Source organism: Garra rufa, chromosome 4, assembly GCF_049309525.1.
Source record: "Garra rufa chromosome 4, GarRuf1.0, whole genome shotgun sequence".
In the NCBI taxonomy this organism is placed as follows: Eukaryota; Metazoa; Chordata; class Actinopteri; order Cypriniformes; family Cyprinidae; genus Garra; species Garra rufa.
Genome location: NC_133364.1, coordinates 14,144,717 through 14,169,215, shown reverse-complemented (window position 1 = coordinate 14,169,215; position 24,499 = coordinate 14,144,717). Strand labels below are relative to the sequence as shown.

Below are 24,499 nucleotides of genomic sequence, written 5' to 3'. Positions count from 1 at the left end.
TTAACAATGCATATTACTAATCAAAAATTACTTTTTGATATATTTATAGTAGGAATTTTACAAAAAAATCTTCATGGAACATGATCTTTACTTAATTTCCTAATGATTTTTGGCATATAAGAAAAATCAATAATTTTGACCCATACAATGTATTTTTGGCTATTGCTACAATTATACCCCAGCGACTTAAGACTGGTTTTGTGGTCCAGGGTCACATATAGGTCAACTAGTTGCATTTATTCCTTTCCATCTTTTGGCAATGGAATGGTATTTTTTTCCCCAAATATTTATTCCTTTTAAAAGCACTTAATGAATCCTTCAGAGAACCATTAAGGTCTGAATCTGTGTTACTAAATCTATGACCAATTTTAAAAAATTCAAAATAAAGTTGAAATATAATGGAATTATTGCAGAAACAACATTGGAACTGTTATAAATTATATATTTAAAAAAGCAAATAGAATTATTAAATGAATACAGAATTACAGAAAATGAAAACTAAAAATGTAAAAATAAAATGAAAAAAATATGAATCATTCAAAACCAAAGTGTTTTTCTTGAACAAATAAAAATAAAAACCACAACTGAAATTCACTGTGGGCTTTTATGGAAGCCCGTTTCAATCACTGAGTTTATATTTCGCAACTCTAACTTTATAACTCGCAATTACGCAATCCTGACTTTAGATATTTCTTGCAATTTCGAGTTTATATCACGCAACTCTAACTTTATAACTCACAATTGTGTTTGTATCTTGCAATTCTGACTTTATTTCTTACAATTTCGAGTTTATATTCCACAACTCTAACTTTATAACTCGCAATTGCAAGTTTGAATTTCTCAACTCTGACTTTATTTCTCACAGTTTGTATCATGCAATTCTGACACCATTTCTCTCAAATTTCTAGTTTACATCACGTAGTTCTGACTTTATTTCTCATAATTTTGAGTTTATATCACATAATTCTGACTATTTCTCATAATTTAGATTTTTTTTATATCACAACTGACTTTATTTTTCGTAATTTCAAGTTCATATATATGACTTTATTTCAAGTAATTTCGAGTTTATATCACACAATCCTGACTTTATTTCTTGTAATTTTGAGTTTATATGATGTAATTTAAACTATTTCTCTTAATTTCGAGTTTATATCACACAATTCTGACTTTATTTCTTGTAATTTTGAGTTTATATGACATAATTTTAACTATTTCTCTTAATTTCGAGTTTATATCACACAATCCTGACTTTATTTCTTGTAATTTTGAGTTTATATGACATAATTTTAACTATTTCTCTTAATTTCGAGTTTATATCACACAATTCTGACTTTATTTCTTGTAATTTTGAGTTTATATGACATAATTTTAACTATTTCTCTTAATTTCGAGTTTATATCACACAATCCTGACTTTATTTCTTGTAATTTTGAGTTTATATGACATAATTTTAACTCTTTCTCTTAATTTCGAGTTTATATCACACAATCCTGACTTTATTTCTTGTAATTTTGAGTTTATATGACGTAATTTAAACTATTTCACTTAATTTCGAGTTTATATCACACAATCCTGACTTTATTTCTTGTAATTTTGAGTTTATATGACGTAATTTAAACTATTTCACTTAATTTAGAGTTTATATCACACAATTCTGACTTTATTTCAAGTGATTTTCAGTTTATATGACAATTTTAACTATTTCTCTTAATTTCGAGTTTATATCACACAATCCTGACTTTATTTCTTGTGATTTTGAGTTTATATGACGTAATTTAAACTATTTCTCTTAATTTCGAGTTTATATCACACAATCCTGACTTTATTTCTTGTAATTTTGAGTTTATATGACGTAATTTAAACTATTTCATTTAATTTCGAGTTTATATCACACAATTCTGACTTTATTTCTTGTAATTTTGAGTTTAAATGACATAATTTTAACTATTTCTCTTAAATTCGAGTTTATATCACACAATTCTCACTTTATTTCTCTTTATTTCAAGTTTATATTATGCAATTCTGACTTTGTTTCTTGTCATTTCGAGTTTATATCCCGCAAATCTGACTTTATAACTCATAATTTTGAGTTTATATCATGTAGTTCTGACTATCTATTAATTTCAAGACAATTAATTTCACACAATTCTGACTTTATTTCTTGTAATTTCGAGTTTACATCACACAACTTTTACTTTACTTTTTTTAATTTTGTGTTTATATCACGCAATTCTGACTAGGTATTTCTCACAATTTCAAGTTTATATCCCGCAACTCTAACTTTAATAACTATTTCTCGTAATTTCGAGTTTATTTTTCGTAATTTCGAGTTTATATCACACAATGCTGACTATTTCTTGTAATTTCGAGTTTATCACGCAACTGACTTCATTTTTCACAATTTAAAACTTATATCATGTGTTTCTGACTTTCTCATCATTTCTAGTTTATATCATGCCATTCTGACTTTATAACTCACAGTTGCGAGTTTGTCACGCAATTCTGAGAAAAAATTGTGAGATAAAAAGTCCTTTTAAGATTAAAAATTACCTTTTTGTTTTCCATTCCGTGACGAAAACAGCTTCCATAGCGTTTGTATCTTCATGGCCAGCGAACTTCTAATCAATTTAATTGGGATCGCGTGGATCTCAAACTGCCCATGCTCTTGTGAACCTAACAATGAGTTCTCCTGCTCTTTTATGTAGTCAGTAAACGATATGAGAAGTGTTTCCACTTCACTTTTAAGACTTCATAATCCTGTTTATTTTTATACGGTTAGTTGCATCTTATAATTTGCATTTTGCATTGTTTTTTCCCTTCAAAACAGGCCCGTGACCCATTTTCGGGTCCCTCCCCCCGGCAGCTGATAAGCATTGGTCTGGGCGTCTCGGAGCAGTGATCTAAACGCTCTCAAGTGAAAGCGCTTGTGTTTCTGTCGCCCGTCATCAACAGCAGGGTCAATACTCATTGTCTCAAGAGGCCTGATAGAGAACACACAGACCCATCCTAATCAGAGGTGGTTATTCATAGCAGCGCGCTCGCTCTAAATGCATTCATGAAGTATTCATCAAGCCTCGAACACAGGTTTTTCATCTCTTTAAATCAGCCCGTAAGATGTTTTTGTTTTGTACTTTCTTAGCCAACATATCTAGTACGAGAGCTAGTTAGTTATTGCCTCCGTCACGTCGGCTTCCCTCAGACTCGGCTCGCTGTTATCACGTTTGATGAGTTTGCCCTCTGTGTTTTTCATCCTTGTTCTTTTCTCTCTCCTTTCTCTGGATCGGTTTCAGCGGTTTGCACAGTTGATCAGATAATAACATCATCATATTTGTTGCCATGGTGATTTTACTTGCCTTAAATGTCAGCAAGTGAACTTCACTGATCTTTATGTCTCGCTAGACTGCCGTCCTGTCATTTTCTTTTTCTTTTCTTTTTTCTAGTTAAATGTTTTTATTACGATTTTTGGAAACTCTTTGAAGTAAGGTTCTCTTTTTTAACATTATTGCATTAGGTTTCAGGAAATGAAATGCTTTTACAGCATTTGTTGTTCTAGGTTGTTAAATAAATGTATAAATTAACATGTACAAAAACATGTTACAAAATACATTTTTTCCCATATTTAAATATTATGATTTGGAAAGTAAGGTTCAATTTATATATATATATATTTTTTAATTAATATTAGTTAATGTATTAGGTATTGGGACTTAAAAACTGATTTTTTATGGATTTATTAATTAAGGTTGTTAAATATATAAAATTGACAATGTACAATAGTGTATTTATAATTACATTTACCAAAATGCTTTATAATTTTTCATGATTCCTAATGCATTAATGTTAGCCAGTTGAGCAATATTGTATTTTTTTTTTTTTTTTTTTTTTTTTATGTTTTTGTCTCATTATGACCGTAATCCTGTCATTTTCTTTTCTCCTTTAACTAAACATTTTTATTATGATTTTTGGAAACCTTTTCAGTAAGGTTACATTTTTTAAATATTAGTTTATGTATTAGGTATCAGGATTAAAAACTGATTCTAAAAGCATTTATTAATTATGGTTTTTAAATAAATATATAAATGAATATGTACGAAAAATGAATTGAAAATGTACAATAGTATATTTATAATATATTACCATTAAAATGCTTTATAATTTTTCATGATACCTAATGCTTTAATGTTAACTAATTGAATAATATTGTAAAGTTTTTATTTTTATATTTATGTCTTGTCATTTTTCTGTCATTTGCTCTTTTTTCTTTTCTAGTTAAACATTTTTATTATGATTTTTGGAAACCCTTTGCAGTAAGGTTACATTTTTTAAATATTAATTTATGTATTAGGTATCAGGAATTAAAAACTGATTTTTACAGCATTTATTAATTAAGGGTGTTAAATAAATATATAAATAACATGTACAAAAATTAACAATGAACAATAGTGTATTAATAAATTTACCATGAACATATAAAGTTTTTTTTTTATTATTGTCTTTCAAGACTGCCATTCTGTAATTTTCTTCTTAACTAACATTAGTTAATACATTATGTATCAGGAATTAAAAACAAAGTAATTTTACAGCATTTATTAATTAAGGTCATTAAATAAATAAATGTATATCTTAACATTATGTAAAAAAAAAAATTGTGTACAATAGTGTATTTATAAATTACCAGTAATTATTAAAATGTTGTAAAATTTTTATTTGTCTTGCTAGACTGCCGTTTTTTTTTTCTTTTGTTTTCCTTTTTCTTTTTCTTTTTTGTGTATTTTGTGTCATTTTTTTATTACATTTTTTGTAAATACTTTGCAGTAAGGTTACTTTTTTTTTTGGTATTTTATTTTATTTATATTATTTATTTATTTAAATAATTAAATGAATATTAAACATATTTAATGTACAAATATGAATAATATAGTATAATATATAGTTTTATGTATTTATTTATTTTACATCTTTTTTATTACTTTTTTCTTTATTTTAATTATTTATGTGTCTTCTTCGACTTTTTGAATGCCTTGAAATAACACAAAAGGTAAGTACAATACAAAGGTAAATATGCAATACGAATAAACACAACAATGAGATTTTATTTCTGTAATGATATTACATTCCACAGTTTTAACATTTTTTCCAGGATTTATTTTCTCTTTTTTTTTCTTTTTTCTTAAACATTTTTTTACAGTTTTATTCATTTTTTTTTTCAGGTACTCAACAGACACATTACTGATGAAAAAGATCCGATAAACCTTTAGGCTTCAGTGTCCCATCCAAAAGCTGCAGTTTCACAGATTCTGCTGCTTTTTTCAATTTATTTTTACATTTCGAAGACAAAAATATTCCCGCTTTTCCACATTTCCCATCCCACCCCAATTACCAAACAAACAAAAAAAAAATAAACAAAGGCTGACAACTGTTGGCTGTGATGTAAACACATTTGTGTAAATGTACGTAACGTGTTCGTGTCTGTCGTCCTGAGCCCATATCACCTGCATGCCCAACGCTTTATGATCTTCCTTTAAGGAGAGTCCTTAAAATGCCCACCAAGTGACAGTTAGACTGTTAGTGTTTATTCATTACCACAGATTCTATACGACCGACTGAAATACTTCACTATAAGCATCACAATGATCCATACAAAACTTATGAGATGCAGCTCACTACCTGCTTCCAATCTGGCACTTTCCGTCTAGGACGGATGCCAATTAAGCCGTAATTGAAAGTGTTTATTCTTGGCGTCTGATGCGAGCATCTGCCCTTCGGTGCTCTTTGATGTCTTTATACTCTGCGATTGAACACCTCTCTTTGCCTTGTTGAAGAAAGCAAGGAGGAGTGAATTTAAGTATGTTTTTAAATATTATTACACATGAGGACTGAGTGTTTTGGTTTTATTTGAGAAATGTTGTGTACAGCCAGCGTCTGACCCCATTTATGTCTTCGCCTAGGAGCATAATCTGTGGACTGAAATACATATTTTCCTCCTAAGTGTGTCAAGGAACACTATCTTATATAATGCCAGATGGACTAGTTGCAAGATGCCTCTAAAACAGATTGTTTATTGTCTATTTATGCAGGTTTTCTGTTGCATGCACGTTGTAATCGAGCGCTGAGGGCCGCGTTTGCTTGATTTGTCTTCGGGATCTCCTTCTGGAAATTGTGAAGAAGTCTTCTGGAGTTGTGTGAGTGTGGTTGGATGTTTATGTAATTTCATGCCCAATTGCATTGTCAGCATGCAACAAAGTCTTTTTCCTTCAACGAGCCACACGAATCACCCAAAGCACCCATAAATATGTCAGAAACCCTCTGAATGCTTGCAGTGAAGACTGTTGAACCTATATTTCATCAGTGTAGAGTAGAGGAGAATTTGCGGTAAACTGTTGGCTGTGTTTGTGGTGAAAGACCCATGAAATGGTTTTGGAAGTGGTGTTGAGATGGAGCTTTTTGTCACAGATCTGAAAATCTTCACGCAATGAAAGCTTTCAAAATGGATGGCTGTTTCTTTTGGGAATGATTGGTAAAGGAATAGTTCACTCAATTACAATTCTGTCATTCCAATCCCGTAAGACCTTCGTTTATCTTTGGAACACAATTTAAGATATTTTTGATGAAATCCGAGAGCTTTCTGACTCATAGAGAGCAAAGCAACTGACACGTTTAAGGCCCAGAAATGTAGTCGTGGTATTTTTATGACAAGCATCGAAGATTGACACTGAAGTGAAGAAATCGTTGAATAAAGTTATTTTTGTTTTCTTTGCGCACAAAAAGTATGTCACATGGACTATTTTATCAATGTCCTTACTACCTTTCTAGGCCTTGAACGTGTCAGTTGCATTGCTGTCTATGCAGAGTCAGAAAGCTCTCGGATTTCCTCAAAAAATATCTTAATTTGTGTTCCAAAGATGACAGGTCCTACAGCTTTGACAGTTGCTGGTAGCCATTGACTTTCATTGTATTTTTTTTTCCATTTTCTACCAAATGACTGAATATTCATTTTTAGGTGAACTATCCCTAGGATCTAGCAACTTCCATGCAGGTTTTTGGAGCAGTTCAGAGCTAAACTCTACAGGATGTCCCACTCCTAGAGCAGGATTGGACACCCCTGCTCTACAATCCTTAATATACATGTGAGTAAAATGAAAGTCGTCATTAGTTTTGGTCTCTTATTCCAGAATAATGAAAAAAAAATTACATTTTACATTTGTTTTCCCATGACTTTTGACATATTTGAGCCAGGACCACAAAACCAGTCATAAAGGTTGAAAATTAATAAAATAAATAAGCTTTCAGTTGATGTATGGTTTGTTAGAATTTGACAATATTTGTTATGGACAAAGTTATGGCTAAGAAACCCACTACTGTGGAAGAAAAGTGGACCAAGATCACACCAGTGCAGTTTGAGAAACTAGTGATGTCCTGCAGCCACAGATGTGCTGAAGTGATTCAAAACAAGGATATCTACACTTCCTGCTAATTTCGGACAGATTCACCCCTCCAAAATTTTAGTTGTAATCTTCTTTCATGCTCCAGTGGTTACAGTTCTGTAATCCTTCAAATTTGAGCGATGAAGTTATAAGTATATTTCAGAAAACAATCTAGTATTTATAGATTCTCTAATTTTGATCTCCACTGTATGTGTACAGCTTCAAAAACAAACATATTTCATGAAATCTTTAAATATGTAAGCATCCATTCTTAGTATAGCAGTAACCCGACAGACTTAAATGGACATCAGGCTAACTGCTAGTAAAGCCGTTGGCCGTCATACTAACGTGAGGAACCGAATAAGAAACCTGGCAGGTATTTTTTGGCAAATCTCCCTTCTAGAAATTTGTAAACATTGTCTTGCGGCGAAGCTAAATCTCCTAGCATAGGTTTTTGGCATGGCTGAATGAATGTGGCGATTCACCAGTGACCCTTGATGCGTGTCCCATCGTAGCACACTGTTTTATGGCTGCTCAAGTGATTGTTTATGCGTTTTTATAGCATGGGAAATGGATGCTAAAAAGCTTCAGATTGTGAAAACGAATGCGTGAGAAGAGAAATAATGCAAACAGCTTGAGGGAACCAATCGCGTGTCGGTTTAGGGATTGTATTGAACTTTGTGCTTGCGCCCGTCCTCCGTTTCGAGGTCACGATTCCACAGATGTACCTCTTTTGTGCACCACTGCTGTCTCATGTAATCAGGAGGCACTTACATACCACATCCTGTTTTGGGAGCTCCCTTTAAGTAAAGAGACGCATGGTTAAACAGAGCAGGAAGTTGGATTCAAATAAGGATTTCTTTTGTCAAAGCATAGATGCTTTCAGAAGAGAAGTCAGCATGCGTTCCCATCAAATGGCATAAATGCCTCCTTCCAGACAAGCTTAAGGCAGTAACAGTGTGATGTTGAGTCGTCTTTCTGTCTCTCTGCGTACTACGTCAGTCGTGTCTACAGGGACTAAGTGTTCGGCGGTCTAAAACAGGATATGGCATCGTTCCTTTCTAGTAATTCTTGGTTCAACAAAAGCCTACCTGATTTCCCCCAAGGCAGGTTTTCGATTTTATGCATTATTGTTATTTTTATGTTACTTTTTTCATATGGAGACTGCAAAACACTCTCACGCATATACTATGTTAATAGTAGCTAAAGAATTTCCACACTTCCTACACTCTCATTCACACTTAAGATGATTGGAATTACTAAAAAAAAAAAAAGAAAGAAAGAAGCACATAAAGCATATTAGAAATGTCCGCTGATACCTTTTGGACATGAATAAGAAATGAAACATGGAAAACATGGGGGAAAAAAGTCTTTCCGGTTAGGGTTTTTTTTTTCTCTTCTGGAATATTATAGGTATTATTTTTCTCTTTACAATTTGCTGTACAGCAATAGCAACGTAACGTCACGAGCAGGCATCTCCATTTCCTGAAATCTGCACGAGCGGATCCTTTAGCCGTGTCCCACGAGGCATTGCGATAGTCTCCAGGGTTTGTGACAAATTGGCGGTTTTAGCCACAACAGATCCAAATTGCATCAAAGTTGTTGTCCTTTCACGTGGTCCTGGTGCTTCTGATTTGTCCGAACTCCTGGGCTTCAAACATTGGCACTGGACTTCCATACTTGCACGTAGTGCTGTCCAGATACAAATACCGTCGTGTCCAGGTTTGGCAGTTTTTAGGCATCAGTCTACATGTCGATATCCATCCTTGCAGCATCAGAATGAGCAATACTGTCCATTTCTTGCTTCATTCATCACCATTTTCTTGTGCTCTCAAAAGTCACAGAACAACTTCACACAGTTTTCCTGTGTAGGATCTTGACGACGGACAGACCCACCAATATATTTTCTCTTTACAATAATCCATGATATTTTTTCATTTGTCTTTGTTTTCTTTTAAACGATCAGGACACTCATTTGTAGACTCACACGCGTGGTTAAAAAATGGCCTGGTTGGTGAGATTAGAAATGATTCTAAATGAACATGATTTTAATCTTCAGTTATGGTCTTTTTTTTAATAATGTTTTGTCCCCCATTGTCCAGCTGCACACATAGGGCTTGGGGATTTTCGGAGGCCGTCCCTTAACACACGGTGCCATTTTCTTGGCGGGATTTGGGGCACGTGGAGCGAGGGATCGGTTGTACGGAAGGTGCCAGCGTACAGAAGAAGCCAGCGATGAGGGACAGGCCCAAACCGCCCCAGGCGCAAAACATTGACCAGCCGTAACCATGACTGATGTCGTCTGGGAGGCCGTATATGTAGCGAGGGTAACGGGACAGCTCGAAGTTTATGCCTGCTACACAGGTGCACAAGGAAATGATGCAAAACGTGCCTGAAAAAGAGAGAGACAATCATCAGAATATTTTAGGATCTTTGAAACTAAAGCCTAATAAGCTGCCTTGGAAAGTTATGAAATTTGGCACACGGATAGAAGACACTCACAATATAAACTATTACAAATTTGGAGTCTTTATCTTAAACTCTCTAGCACCACCAATAGATCAAATTTGCACTCAAATTTCTGCTAATGACTTTTTTACACAGTAAGGGCTAGAAGCAAACTTCCTTGGCTTGTGCCGAGTCCAATGCATTTTCCAAAATGGAAATTTCTACAGGTCAAGAAAAAAAAAAACTTTTTTGAACTCCTCCTAGACTGTTTGTCCGATTTTAATCAAAATAGCACAGATTTTCTTCAGACAATGCTGGAAAAAAAGTTATTAAAAGCTTTGAAGTAAACACAAACAGTGTTAATGAATTTGATGAAATTTATGCAAAAATGGACATCTTGTATTCAGAGTGACATACCAAATCAAATGATACAAAATGTCCCTATATCAGCCATTTTGTGCATGGACCATTTCAAATTTTATAGTAAGATGCATTTTTTTCTAATTTTTTAGTGTATTCTTATTAAACTTATAGAACGGCTGGTGGGAAAATTTGGTGCATGGATAGAGTACAGTCTCAATATTAACTGTTGCAAATTTGGAGTCTCTATCTCAAACTTTAGCGCCACCAATAGGCCAAACTTCCAGTTATATTGCTCCTAATGACTTTTAAACAATAAGGTTCATTTTTCGTCTGATTCCTTGGTTCATGCTGAGTTGAATGCATACCAAAATTTATGTTTCTACAAGTCAAGATTTTCAAAAAATACTTTTCTGAGCTCGTCCTAGTTTTCACCAAATTGGCTTAGATCATCTTCAAACCATCCTGTGAAAAAGTTTTTGTAAAGCACATTGCATTAATAACAAATTTAATGAAATTCATGCAGAAATGGACATAAGGCTATATCTTCTCATCACTTTAGCAGATTTAGACCAAACTTGGTGCGTGTTATACCAAGCATGAACTAAGGGCACATACGTAATTTCAGCACAGTGTTGTTATTAATCTTATAAAACCGCTTGTGAGAAAGTCATGAAATTTGGCACACAGATTTAAGACAGGCTCATCATGTAACCACTGAAAATTTGAAGTCTCTATCTCAAACTCTCTAGTGCCACCAACAGGCCAAAATTGCACTCATGTTTCTGCTTATAACATTTGAACCGGAAGGTCTAAAAGCAAAAATTTTCCCTGTCAATCCCTCCAATAATGACTGATTGCAGAACAGCAGAACCATACGTCACAGCAGTCACACGGCAGCAGCGCCACGGCAGCAGGCTCAGACGGTAGTGGGCGGAGTCTCCTGCTGCAGCCCAATCAGGTCCCACAAAATATCCGTCCTAAATAGTATTCGAAAATAGAATTGGTATGTCCTAAAAAGTATTCCAAAGATTTCCGGACGGTCTACTACAATTTACCTTTAGAATTCGAAGTACGGATTAATGCGCACTCTAACGGCTATTATATTGCCCACAACACATTGCGTGTTGAACGAGGATTTGATTAGAACTACAAATACGCATAAAAAGTGTTAAAAAAACTAAAAACATGGCGTATATGCGCGACCAACGGATGGGTAGAAAAATGGGGTTTAAGTTATAAATAATCAGTGTGTAACCTTATAAAAAAATATTTATTTAATGTTATTCGCGTTATATTTCATGTGCAGCAACATAATGAACTTTTATAATGGCAGAAACAAATGATGAGAGTCTGCTGGCCAAAGAGCCCTTCATGTTTCACTTTGAATTTAAGGATGATATGGACATTTCCTTAATGAGTGTGTGAACAAATCATGCCTCTGGATTAATTGCATGTTTAAAGAGTTTTGATTTATTTTAGGTTTAAACTAATTTAGTTAGGCGAGTAATGTGTGGTTATTATTGTTGTTAAATGTGTGCCTTCTGTGCTATATGTTTTGTTTGATTTTGTAATATTTTTTGGAAAATCCAGTTTATGATGGGTATAGTGTATAGTACATGGTATTATGTACAATGAAAAATTGGTTAATACTGAAATGATTAGGTAAAAAATATGGTTTAACTAAATAAAAACATTCTATTGCTCAAGTTTTGTTTTGTTTTTTGTTTGAGCTTTGTACTCAGTTTATACTGTTTAAAAATATATAGAAAAATATAAGTTGATCATTATTTTCACCCACTTTCGATCTCAGATGGAGACTCCGCCCACTACCGTCTGAGCCTGCTGCCGTGGCGCTGCTGCCGTGTGACTGCTGTGACGTATGGTTCTGCTGTTCTGCAATCGGCCCTATCTCAATCCCTCTGATACTGAGTTGAATGCATACCAAAATGTCAATTCTACAAGTCAAAATTTTTTGCAATATTGATTTTTCTAAAAATATACTTTCTTGAACTCGTCCACCAAATTTGGCTTGGATTATCTTTAGTGCATTCTGGAAAAAAGTTATCAAAAGTTTTTTGATATGCCAAACCGTTTTTGTAAAGGTTTTTGCATTCAATGTCCACTTTCATGTCCTGAATTGGCCGTGTTATACTACAAGCTAGTGGTGTTATATGATATTACATAACATTGCAGTGACATCCCATCATGCAGTTGCAGACTCGGCATATTCACAGCTCCACTTTCTCCAGCCTTGTTACATATATTACAAGCTTTATCTGCAAGTCAAGCCCTGTATAGATGACGCTGTCATAACATTCTAGTTGATAAAGAGCTCTAACAAACTCATCTTCCCGCACCATGTGACCGAGCGAACATTCAGAGGGGATTCTTCCTGCCATAATCTGACCCTCAGCGCTCCTTCTGCCTTTATAATTTAGCATCTTAATTGGCTTTTTAATTGCCATCTCATTATTCAGGCGCAGGGCATCGCATTAATCCAGCGCACATCTTAATTGCGTCTCCGCTTCGCTCTCTATGGCGCCGCCACCGCCGCACTTATGGGAGCGAAGAGAGTGACGCAAAACAAGTCAGCCGCTTCCTCTGCTCGACGGGCGTTAACAGAATATCAAAATGCACAGTAACGAGGCCACAGGCTGTGTTGATTGGTGTGAGCATCTGTGTAAGGAGGTGATGAGCTTGTGGCTGCTTTCAAAAGACAGAGCGATGCTCGCCGTCGAGAGCCTCGATATTGGTTGGTGTAAACTGAGATAAGAGATCAGGAGATAATTGATATTACATAATTGCTTTAATGCTGGCTTCCTGGCTGTCACTCTTTAATTATTGCAATCTTGGGGTGACTTGCATAGAAATTGACTACCACACTGAGCTCAGTACACAGTATAGCTGAGAGTGGATGTTGGTGTGTTAGTACACTTACTTTAGTCTGCTAAGAGCATTTGAGATGCTGTCAAATCAATTAATCGTGATTAATCGGATTTAAAATTGTTTGTTTACATAATACATGTGTGTGTGTGCTGTGTGTATTTATATGTACATACAAATACATATGTCAAACAATTAATCATGATTGATTCCAAAAACGTAACATTTATAAGAAAAATATATGTTTATAAGAAAAAAATATGAATAATTGCATCCAAAATGAAAGTTTTTGTGTACATTATATATGTGTGTACTGTGTATTTATTATGTATATATAAATACACACACATGCATGTAAAAATTTAAGAAAAACATTGTTTATATGTTAAATATACTTATTTATACAAATAATATATACAAATTTATATATATAAATACATGTAAATGTTTTCAAAATATATACTGTATGTGTCTTTATATATGTATTTATACAATAAATATACACAGTACACACACATAATGTATAGAAATACTTTTATTTTGGATGAGATTAATCACGATTAATCGTTGCCCAGCGCTAATATAAATACACACAGTACACACACATATATTAAGTACACAAAAACTTTTATTTTGGATGAGATTAATCACGATTAATCGTTGCCCAGCGCTAATATAAATACACACAGTACACACACATAATGTATACAAATACTTTTATTTTGGATGAGATTAATCACGATTAATCGTTGCCCAGCGCTAATATAAATACACACAGTACACACACATATATTAAGTACACAAAAACTTTTATTTTGGATGCGATTAATCGTGATTAATCATTGCCCAGCATTAATATAATCATACACAGTACACACACATATACCTTTTTTTTCTGGATGCGATTAATCACGATTAATCGATTTTACAGCACTAATATGTTTGTGTATATATGTGAGATTTTATGTAATATTTATACATGTGATTACTATACATATGTGTGCATGTATAATATTGTTTATATATTTATATATGTGATTTATTAAATGATTTTATATTAACAATATATTAATGTAGGATTCTTCCTTGAAGTATTCCAAAAACTTTGCATGATTTGATATTTTATTTACTATACAGGATCCTTTTTTGTTTGTTTGTTTGTTTGTTTTTTCTTTTTCAAAATAGCCCAGATGGACACATTTGAGAGAAGTTTTCAGGTATTCAGGTAAATTAGCAAGTTTCCCAACCGTTTTTCTGAAGACACATCAACACTACACTACTTTTTTTCTCCAAAAATCTTCCTAATCAAACACACCTGATTCAACTCATCACTTATTAGCAGCTTGTTAGTAGAGACTCCAATTCCTAAAGTGAATGGGTCAGATAAGCCAGTCATGCAAAATGTATGCTTTCAGGAACAGGGTTGGGAAACCAAGCAGTGTAAAGCACATTTCATACTTTTTTTTTTTTATAGATAAAAATGTAATGTATCAAATCAATGAATACAGAATTTGTAATAATAATAATTATTCTCATAATGATTATAATAATAATAACAAATGTATGTAAACATTAATTTATTATCTCAAAATTTGTCTTTTTTTATTTTTTATTTTTTTTTTAGACAATCACTTGTAGTTTTCAAATCTTCTTCCAGTTTGGGAAAGTTTGATGGAGCAAGAGACACAAGTGATACAGGAGTTTTTTCAAGGTCAAAAATTTAATTATTTTATTTTCTATTTAGGTTCTATAAATTCTGCCAAAATAAGTTGCATTTTGACTAAATTGCATTCATTAATGAAGCATAATTGTATTTTAATTGTAATTTATAACATCCACACAGTACGTTTCTACATTTTTGAAATACTTCTCATTATGATTCATCTGTGTGCTCACTGTAAACAGCCTATATTGTCCTTGTCTGTTTGTTTTCAATTTGACTTACCGCCCATGAGGAAGAGCAGCCCTGCCACATACTGCATGAGGCCACGGTCCCAGCAGCATCCCAGCATCCCAATGATCCAGCCGAAGAGGATGATGGCCACAGCCATTCCCATAAATCCTGCCGTCATCCTCCGCAGATCTGTGGGCGGTGAGAAATAAGGCAAGTCAAACACATGACTCAGAGCTGATAAGGGCACGGCATGGACGCTCTGCAAAATGAGGCATTTCAATGAGCACTGTGCTATGTTCTATATTATTGCAGTATTTTTCAACCAGCTTGCTTTTTATACTATTAAAATAGTTCTTGTGTATGCTGGGATCTCTTCTTTTGACAATCTAGCATCTAGTCTAGTAGTTTGTTGTAGGAGAATTGAATCTGAAATAGAAAGAGTATAACTGCATATACAAAGTTCCAAAACTTAAAAAAAAAAATAATGCACTGCACTTGCCCTGCTGTGAGTGTTTGAGTGTGCGGCCACACGCAGAGTGTGCGATAGGGTTGACTCAGTGTTAGCTAGAGGGTAGGTCACAACATTTGTGTTCGTTAGCTCTTTTTAATCTCACAGTTGAATTCTCACAGCGCTGGAGAGGTGGCAAGCCCAAAACACTGGGCACGGTGGCTTATGCCAACCAACTGTGAAAGGGTCAGAGAGTTCACCTCTAGGGCAGACACACCACTAGATGAGCATGCTGTAAGAGAGCTTTTATTACTTTCTAATAGAGATGAGGTGTTAAAAGCTTTTTTTTCCGTCAAAGTCACGTCAAAATGAAAATGTCAGAAGTTTATGAAACAGCAATTCATCATTCCCATCTGACGGGATATTCAGCAGATGCTTGTTTGGTATTACTTAAATTAAAAGTGCCAGGTTTCATGAGTGTATGGAAGCCTGTTTCTTTATCTAAGAAAACTGTACTCATCTTACGTAATTGTGATGTTTGCTTTTCGCACCTAAATAATTAGCAACTTTAAAGCTTTACAGTAAATACAGTGTGTATTACTTGCATTTGCAACCATTTCTGTTATGTCTTTTTGTAGTTTTAAAAACATATCTCACAATGTGACTTAACTTCTCACAATTGCAACTGTTTGCAGTACTCGTGACTTCAAAATGTAACTTTCTTGTATTTGCAACTTTCTCACAGCACAACTATTTCTTTCAGTTGCTTTATCTTACAGTGCAACTTCATTTCTTGCAATTTCAACTAATTTCTGTAATTGTGACTATCTCATATTTGCAGCTTTATTTCTTACGATCCAACTTTTTTCCTGTAGTTGCACATTTATTTTTCACAACTGCAACTTAATCTCATAATGGGACTTTCTTGCATTTACAACTGTTTTGGGGTCATTGCGACTTTATATCTCAAACTGTGATTTTCTAATGCTACAACTTTATTTTTTGCTGTGCAACTTTTCTTGTAGTTGTGACTTGTTTCTTGTAACTGCGAATTAATTTTACACTGAGACTCACAATTAAAAATTTACATTTCTTTACATTTCACAATGTGATTTTGTAATATTTGCAACTTTATTTTTCACTATGCAACTTTATTTCTTGTTGTGACATGTTTCTTGTAACTGCAACTTGATTTTACACTGACTCTCGCAGTAAAACAGTTTTCGGTACTTGTGAGTTTACATTTTACGATGTGACTTTCTGGTATTTCCAACTTAAGTTTTTGCAATGCAACTATTTCTTGTAGTTCCAAATGTTTCTTGTAACTGCAACTCGCAATTAAACAAATGTTGGTTAAAATGAGACTTTACATCTCAAAATGTGACTCTAGTATTCGCTACTTTTATTTTTCACAAAGCGACTTTATTTCTTGTAGTTGCAACTTTGTTTCTTGTAACTGCTAGTTAATCTTACACTGTGACTTTTGCAGTTGAAACTTTTTGGGTAATTGCGACTTTTCCTCTCGCAATGTGACTTTCTAGTGTTTGCTACTTTATTTTTTCACATTGCAATTTTATTTCTTGTAGCTGCTACTTTTTTCTTGTAACTGCAACTTAATCCTACACTGTGACTCACAATTAAACAAATGTTGGTGAAAATGAGACTTTACATCTCAAAATCTGACTTTCTAGTATTTGCTACTTTATTTTTCACAATGCAACTTTATTTCTTGTAGTTGCAACTTTTTTCTTGTAACTGCAACTTATTCTTACAATCTGACTCGCAATTAAACACTATTTTGGGTAATTGCAACTTTACATCTCACAATGTGACTTTGTAGTATTTGTTAATTTAATTTTTCACAATGCAACTTTGTTTCTTGTAGTTGCTACTTTTTTTGTAACTGCGACTTGATTTTACACCGTGACTCTCGCAGTAAAACAGTTTTGGTTCTTGCGAGTTTACATTTTACAATGCGACTTTCTAGTATTTCTAACTTCAGTTTTTGCAATGCAACTTTTTCTTTTAGTTCCAAATGTTTCTTGTAACTGTGACTTCGCGATTTTACATTTCACAATGTTACAATGTTATTTCTAGTATTTTAACTTTAGTTTTCACAATGTTACTTTATTTCTTGTAGTTCTTTGTTTCTTGTAACTGTGACTCAATTAAACAAATTATGGTTAAAATGAGACTTTACATCTCAAAATGTGACTCTGTAGTATCTGTTACTTCTATTTTTCACAATACAACTTTATTTTCTGAAGATACAACTTTGTTTCCTGTAACTGCAACTTAATCTAACACTGTGACTCTTGCAATTAAACACTATTTTGGGTCATTTTTACTTTACATCTCACAATGTTACTGTCTATTATTTGCTACTTTTTCACAAAGCAACTTTATTTCTTGTAGTTGCAACTTTGTTTCTTGTAACTGCTAGTTAATCTTACACTGTTACTTGTGGAGTTTAACATTTTTTGGATAATTGCAACTTTGCCTCTTTCTAGTTTGCTTTGTAGTTTTTGCTACTTCATTTTTCACAATGCAACTTTTTTTGTTTTTTCAACCTTTTTCTTGTAACTGCAACTTAATCTTACACTGTGACTCACAATCAAACACTTTTCTTGGGTAATTGCAACTTTACATCTCACAGTGTGACTTTGTAGTGTTTGTTACTTTAATTTCTCACAATGCAACTTTGTTTCTTGTAGGGCTAACTTTGTTTCTTGTAACTGTGACTCACAATTAAACAAATGTTGGTGAAAATGAGACTTTACATCTCAAAATCTGACTTTCTAGTATTTGCTACTTTATTTTTCACAATGCAACTTTATTTCTTGTAGTTGCAACTTTTTTCTTGTAACTGCAACTTACAATCTGACTCGCAAATAAACACTATTTTGGGTAATTGCAACTTTGCATCTCACAATGTGACTTTGTAATATTTGCTACTTTAAATTTTCATAATGCAACTTTGTTTCTTGTAGTTACAGCTTTGTTTTCTTGTAACTGCAACTTAATCTTACACTGTCACTTGCAATTAAACCATTTAGGTAATTGTGATTTTCTGAGAATATGACTTTGTAGTATTTACAACTTTATTTCTCCAAATTGCAGCTTTATATGTCACTGTGTCTTTATATCTCACAATATTTTCTTTTACTTTCTTGCAATTACCATTGTGTTTTACTCTGAGGTGGAAACAACCATAGTAGTTCTATTTTGTGTCTCATAAAACGCTTCATGGTGTGTTTGATAGACCAGTGTCTTCTGAGCTTTCATGTTGTATGGTTGTATTTCTCTCCCTTATAAGTTGTCTTGGTTGTTTTACTTTTCTGCCCTTTGAGAGAGCTCAGTTATGGCCCTTGGATATTGTTTACTGCAATATTGCTTCAATAAAACAGAGCAGAGCCTTCACAACACTGGAACAGCTGGTGTGAAATGAGCAAGGTTACGTTATAAATTGGTTCTTTCTTAAAATAGTTTAAAGAAGTTAGCCAAGTCATGTACTATCAAACACACTGTGGTTTAAAAGAGCTCACAATAGTGTTATTTAAACATTGAGTCAGACTACAAACACTTTACCACACATCTTATGGAAAGCTTACTTGGCAACGGCCTCATTTTAGTTTCTTACGTTGGAGCTCACATAATTGCTGTTACATAATAATATAGACTCTGTTGTTGTTGAAATGGAGTAGCGTCGGTTAGCATGTAGGCAATCGCATGCATTCTGAAACAATAGGTGCTCAAGTATAGCCATACAAATTGTTATAGAGTATACAAGAGTTATTTCTATAGCAGGCAGCATGCAACATCAATGACTTCATCTGTCAAGAGAGAAAGTGGTTTACATGAAGCCTTTCTCAGTTATGTGCAAATTATAAAACGCTGTTTGCTACCTGAATGACAGCTTTGGTCTCTCATGTTGAGAGAAACACGTTATGCCTCAGAGAACAAAGTATTGAATTTATTTCACGTTTTTAGTGAGCCACTGAATATAAAAAAAATCATGTTTATGCATTTTTTTTTTCTTGAGTGTTGCACAGTTTCACTCTGGAATAAGTATACATGTATGCTTTGACTTTTGTAAGTATTTTTATTGTATTGTTTTTTTTTATTATTATTTTATTTTATTTTATCTATGGCCTGTCATTTTTAAATTGCTTCAAATGTGTTGCTGTTTTGCAACGGTGGTTCTCTGTTTCGCATACTGATTGTAACTTTCCATTGTGCTTTTTCTGAATTTTTTTTTATCTACCTAGCAGATGTGAAAGAATGAGTGGTTGTGTCGAGACTGTGGAAGGGTTTCTTATAGATTCTTATGCAATCTGCAGGCTGATGCTAAACCAGCCTGTCAGCATTGTTCAAAATGTATGTTAAATAGAAAAGGACGTCAACCAGAGTACAAGAGCGCAGAACACTAGACAGGCAGATCTTCTGGAAACAGGCCAGCAGAAGTCTCTGTAGTTGGTCCTCTCCTTTTGTTTGATATTCTTGTCGTTTTTGTATCTCTGTGTTTCGTAACCTGCTGGGCTTCCAGATGTGTCAGGTTCTGCCAGATCTTTGAATGAAAAAGCAGACCGTAAATGCTGTACTGCAAGCAAATGTGTGCTTTCAAAGTCTCTAAAGGGAAGGGTGTATAATTATGTGTGGCACAGGATCTTCACCAATTAGATACTTTTTAATCAAAGAGAGGGAAATATATAGACTATAGCAAAGCTTGATTTCTCTGAATTCATGACCTAAAATGTCAGATCTTTAAAATGCAGTTTTTCCACTCTGGAATATGCCATGAATGTCTGAAATGATAGACTCCTCCCTTAGGTCTGGACCTGGACCTGACGAGATTATGCAAAGGCAAAGTGCAGTAACTACGCCAACACTGAAACTGAGAAAAATGCCTTTAAACATGTTGACACTCTTGTTTCTCTGAAACACTCTCGTTTCTCTGGGGCAGAACTGAACCAGGAGACTTTTTTTGCCACAAGACAAAACAGTTGTCACAAAGTCCATTTTAAGCTTTAACTCAATTTTGACCAAATGTGTAGTAACTGCGCTTTGCTTTTGGAGGGCAGTATAGTCAGGGTTTTAAACTGTTCCATGTGATCACCCACTAGTTTGGTTAGAAGTCGTCTAATACCATGTCTCTGGGCTAAAAGCAAATGAAAACATCAGCAAAAACATTGACTGAATATACCCCTCCATGTTTAGAAACACCAAATGATGAATTTACAGAATTTACCGGTATTTTGAAAGTGATGTGTGAATGGCACTTTACCAGTAAAAAGACGAGTGTATCAGAAAAGCTATTCCGGCAATTTTTTACGGCAGATTACTGGTATTTGAAAGGGGTTATTGTTATGTGAACTACCAGAATCAGTTGCGTTGCTTCACTGCCAGTCATAAATATTCTCCCATGGCCTTATGGGATAGTAAAGTGTCCATTAGATGTGAATCTCACCAGAAATAGTAGATTGTCTAGGGACTTTTTGTCTACTTTTATGAATACTACGAATTTGGACATACTACTCAGATACTGTTAGCAGGGAAGTATGCAATTTTGGATGTAGTCTGAGACATTTTTTCCATATTTTCCTTTGTGTTTCACTGAAAGAATGTAATTTTGTTTGGAAACAATAAATCATGACATTTTTGAGTGCACCCCTTTAAATCATACCAAATCACCAAAATGCCATTACAGTCAACATGAAATGGCGTTTGCACCACTTTATTTTCATAATGTGACATGATTTGAGCAAAACAGATTGGAATTAAACAATAAAAGGAGGGATCCGTTGGCAAATGATATTGTGAAAAGTTTCATATCAGCAATATGAAGCTAGGAATTGTTTCAGAGTTATTACTTTTTAATGAAAGATTATTAAAACAAGCATTTTTTTTCCTTATTCGTACTACTGTGCATTGATGAATAGCGCATATAAAGACTTAGGCACCGCATAAAAAAAGGTAAATAGGGTCGATTATGATTTAATGTCAAATTTAAGCCGCCTTAATTTATGATTCAAATATTGCTGAGCTAATTTTTCAACCCAAATATTCCACTTGGGATCACCTTGAAAATTAAGTTTCTTTCTCTACCCCCCCCCCCACCCTTGCCAATTTAAGCTCTGTTAGCAGTGAGATTCTTGTTCAAATTTGTACACTTTTCCCAGGATGATCCACAGACCTCATGCATAATTGCACATCCGTTCCGACATCCACATCAGACTCCCGTGCTGCCTGTAAACATCCTGTGATAAATCACATAGCCGTCTTGACTTCAACTTTATAATCCCACTAACAGAAGTAAATATAGACTAACCGCATGATCTAACCACATAATGGCCATACCATCGAAATCTAATGGGAAGCGTGATTGATGCAGGACGCTTTATGGTGGATGACACTGGAATCAAATTCTGATATAATCAAGTTAGGATTATGCAGCACTCTAAGCCTTGTAGTCCGGTATGTACAAACCTGGAGTCTAACAAACATATGCTAACTGAATGATAGTAAATGAAGGTCCACCTTATGAACAGGAGGTCGAGTAGAAAATGGCCATGTGTTCCCTCCTGACAGGAAACTAATGGCCGCACCTGCTCAGAAGAAACTGATTTGCATGCCAACCATCTCTAGCATCCCACGTGACTGAAAGGGTGAATCTGTGTTTCGTCGTACCCAATCTAGGCTCTTGTCGGATGATGCCAAACGTGTCTCGAGTCATACAGCAACGTTGTTGTTTACAGGCAATCGAATCAGAGCGGGAAACACAAGACTCTTTTCATCTCTGACCTTTTCAAGACGGTGCTTTAGAGAGTTGCATCATTGTTAAAGGAAGGCCTTTGTCTGAAAATGAGATGTGTTACAAGGGAGCACATGCAAATTCGAGCGCTGAGGAACAAATGAAGTGATATTGCTTGAGGAATAATGCGCATCAGCTTTATTTGCACTGCTTTGACAGTTGCCATTTTTATTCCTAGAATGAGAAAAGCAGTATGTGAGTCAGAGTAGATCGTGGTGGCATTTATTAGTTTAGAGAATCATCTAGTGAAAGTTAAAATCTGAAAATGATTAGGACATGGATTCGAACCTGAAATTCTTATATGAGCACCATGGCTTAATGCTTAGCGCGAGCTACTAAGCCAAAGCGCCGTCTCTGATTTTCTTTTCTCCTTTGGTAGCTTATTAGAAATGGCTAAAACTATCCATTTTTGCATAGAACGACACCAAGACATTGTTCCCTATGTTGAATTTTACAATAACAAAAAAAGTAATCAAGTTTGTTGTCAGCTGCAGTCTTTGTGGCTTTGTTTTATATCTTTCTGGATAGGATTTCCTCTCTAGGATGTATTGGAAAAAAACATTTCTCATCCTCTAAAGTGGTTGTGTTTCACTGAATCTAACTTCAAACTGGTTCCTAAAGTCTATAAAAGCATGTCACGTTCTTCACTGAAATGAGTCAGCAGGTTTTAGTGCAGCATGTGGTCGTTTTTCTCCCCTGGCTTTGGGAGAAGATGACAGTTTTTTTTTGTTTTGTTTTGTTTGTTTCTGTTTCTCTTTTTTCCCTCTCTGTGTGGAATGGTCCCTGAAGGTAATAGAGCTTAATTTCATTAGCCCGTGTCAACCACCACTGGGGAGAAAACAATTGCAAACTAAAATTAGATTACACAAGACGCGATGGGAGTAGCTGGAGGAACATCATACAGTACTTGTATGCTTGAAAGAAGCATGTGTGTGACTGCTGACAAGGTAAAGGTGATGTAACACTGCATGTAGTTGGCACGACTTATGAGTTTTGGGCTATGTTGGGAATAGCATGCACCATATGTGCTATTTCTGCAGTATGTGCACTGCAAGCAGTAGCAAATTTAAAATAAGCACTATACACATTTTGCACTGGGATATTGCATCTTAAGAGTTAAGTCAAAATTGTGATATATAAAACTCATTATTTTGAGAACATATTAGTCCTTTTCCCCCTCCGAATCGGACTTAATAACTCGCAATTGCAAGTTTATATCTCACAATTCTAAGAAAAAAGTAAGAATTGCAAGGGAAAAAAGTCAGAACTACAAGATACAAACTTCCATTTGCAAGAAAAAAAGCCAGACTGTCAATTTTGGCTTAATTTCTCGCAATTGCGAGTTTATATCCCATAATTCTGAGGAAAAAGTCAATTGGGAGAAAAAAAAAAAAATCAGAATTGTGAGAGATAACGTGGAATTGTGAGGAAAAAGCCTAAATTATGAGATACAAACTTCCATTTGCAGGGAAAAAAAAGTCTAAATTGTTTTTATCTCTCAATTCTGACTGTATTTCTGTATCTATATCTATATCTTACCATTTACAATCTTACAATAAACTCGCGATAGCAAGAAATTAAGTCAGAATTGCGAGATTCTTGCGAGATGCGAAACAATTCTGACTTTTTTCTTGTAAATGGAAGTTTCTATCTTTTTCTCCTTACAATTCCGAGTTTACATCTTGTAATTCTGACTTTGTTTCTTGCAATTCTGACTTTTTTTTGCGTCTTGTAATTCTGACTTTTTTTCTTGCAATTCTGACTTTTTTTGCGTCTTGTAATTGACTTTTTTTTTCCTGGCAATTCCGAGATCTTGCAATTTATACTTTTTAATATAAATATAAACTCGCGATGCCAAGAAGAAAACATGGAATTGCGAGGAAAAAAAGTCTGAATTACAAGATACAAACTTCCATTTGCAAGATTGTCAGAATGGTTTTTCTGACTTAATTTCTTGTCATCAAAAGTTTATATTTATATTAAAAAGTATAAATTGCAAGATACAAACTCGGAATTGCAAAGAAAGACAGACAATTACAAGATACAAAAAAAAGTCAGAATTGCAAGAATAACGAATTGCGAGATGTAAACTCGGAATTGTAAAGAGAAAAAGATACAAATTTCCATTTGCAAGAAAAAAAAGTCAGAACTGTTTATATCTCACAAATCTGAGAAAAAAAAAAAGTCAAGTCAAATAGAAACTCGGAAAATAGAAACTCAGAAAG

General features: G+C 34.2%; 1 protein-coding gene across 1 annotated transcript in view; it reads right to left on the bottom strand.

The window, feature by feature from the left end:
• Nucleotides 1-5,076: 5,076 nt before the first annotated feature.
• tmem178bb (transmembrane protein 178Bb) overlaps nt 5,077-24,499 on the bottom strand; it is a 114,016-nt gene continuing 94,593 nt past the window's right edge. The window contains exons 4-5 of the mRNA XM_073838690.1: nt 15,067-15,204; nt 5,077-9,819 (exon numbers count right to left, since the gene is read on the bottom strand). Of these exons, the coding sequence (XP_073694791.1) occupies nt 9,569-9,819; nt 15,067-15,204 (389 nt within the window). The 3' untranslated portion in view covers nt 5,077-9,568. The remainder of the gene's footprint in view (nt 9,820-15,066; nt 15,205-24,499) is intronic.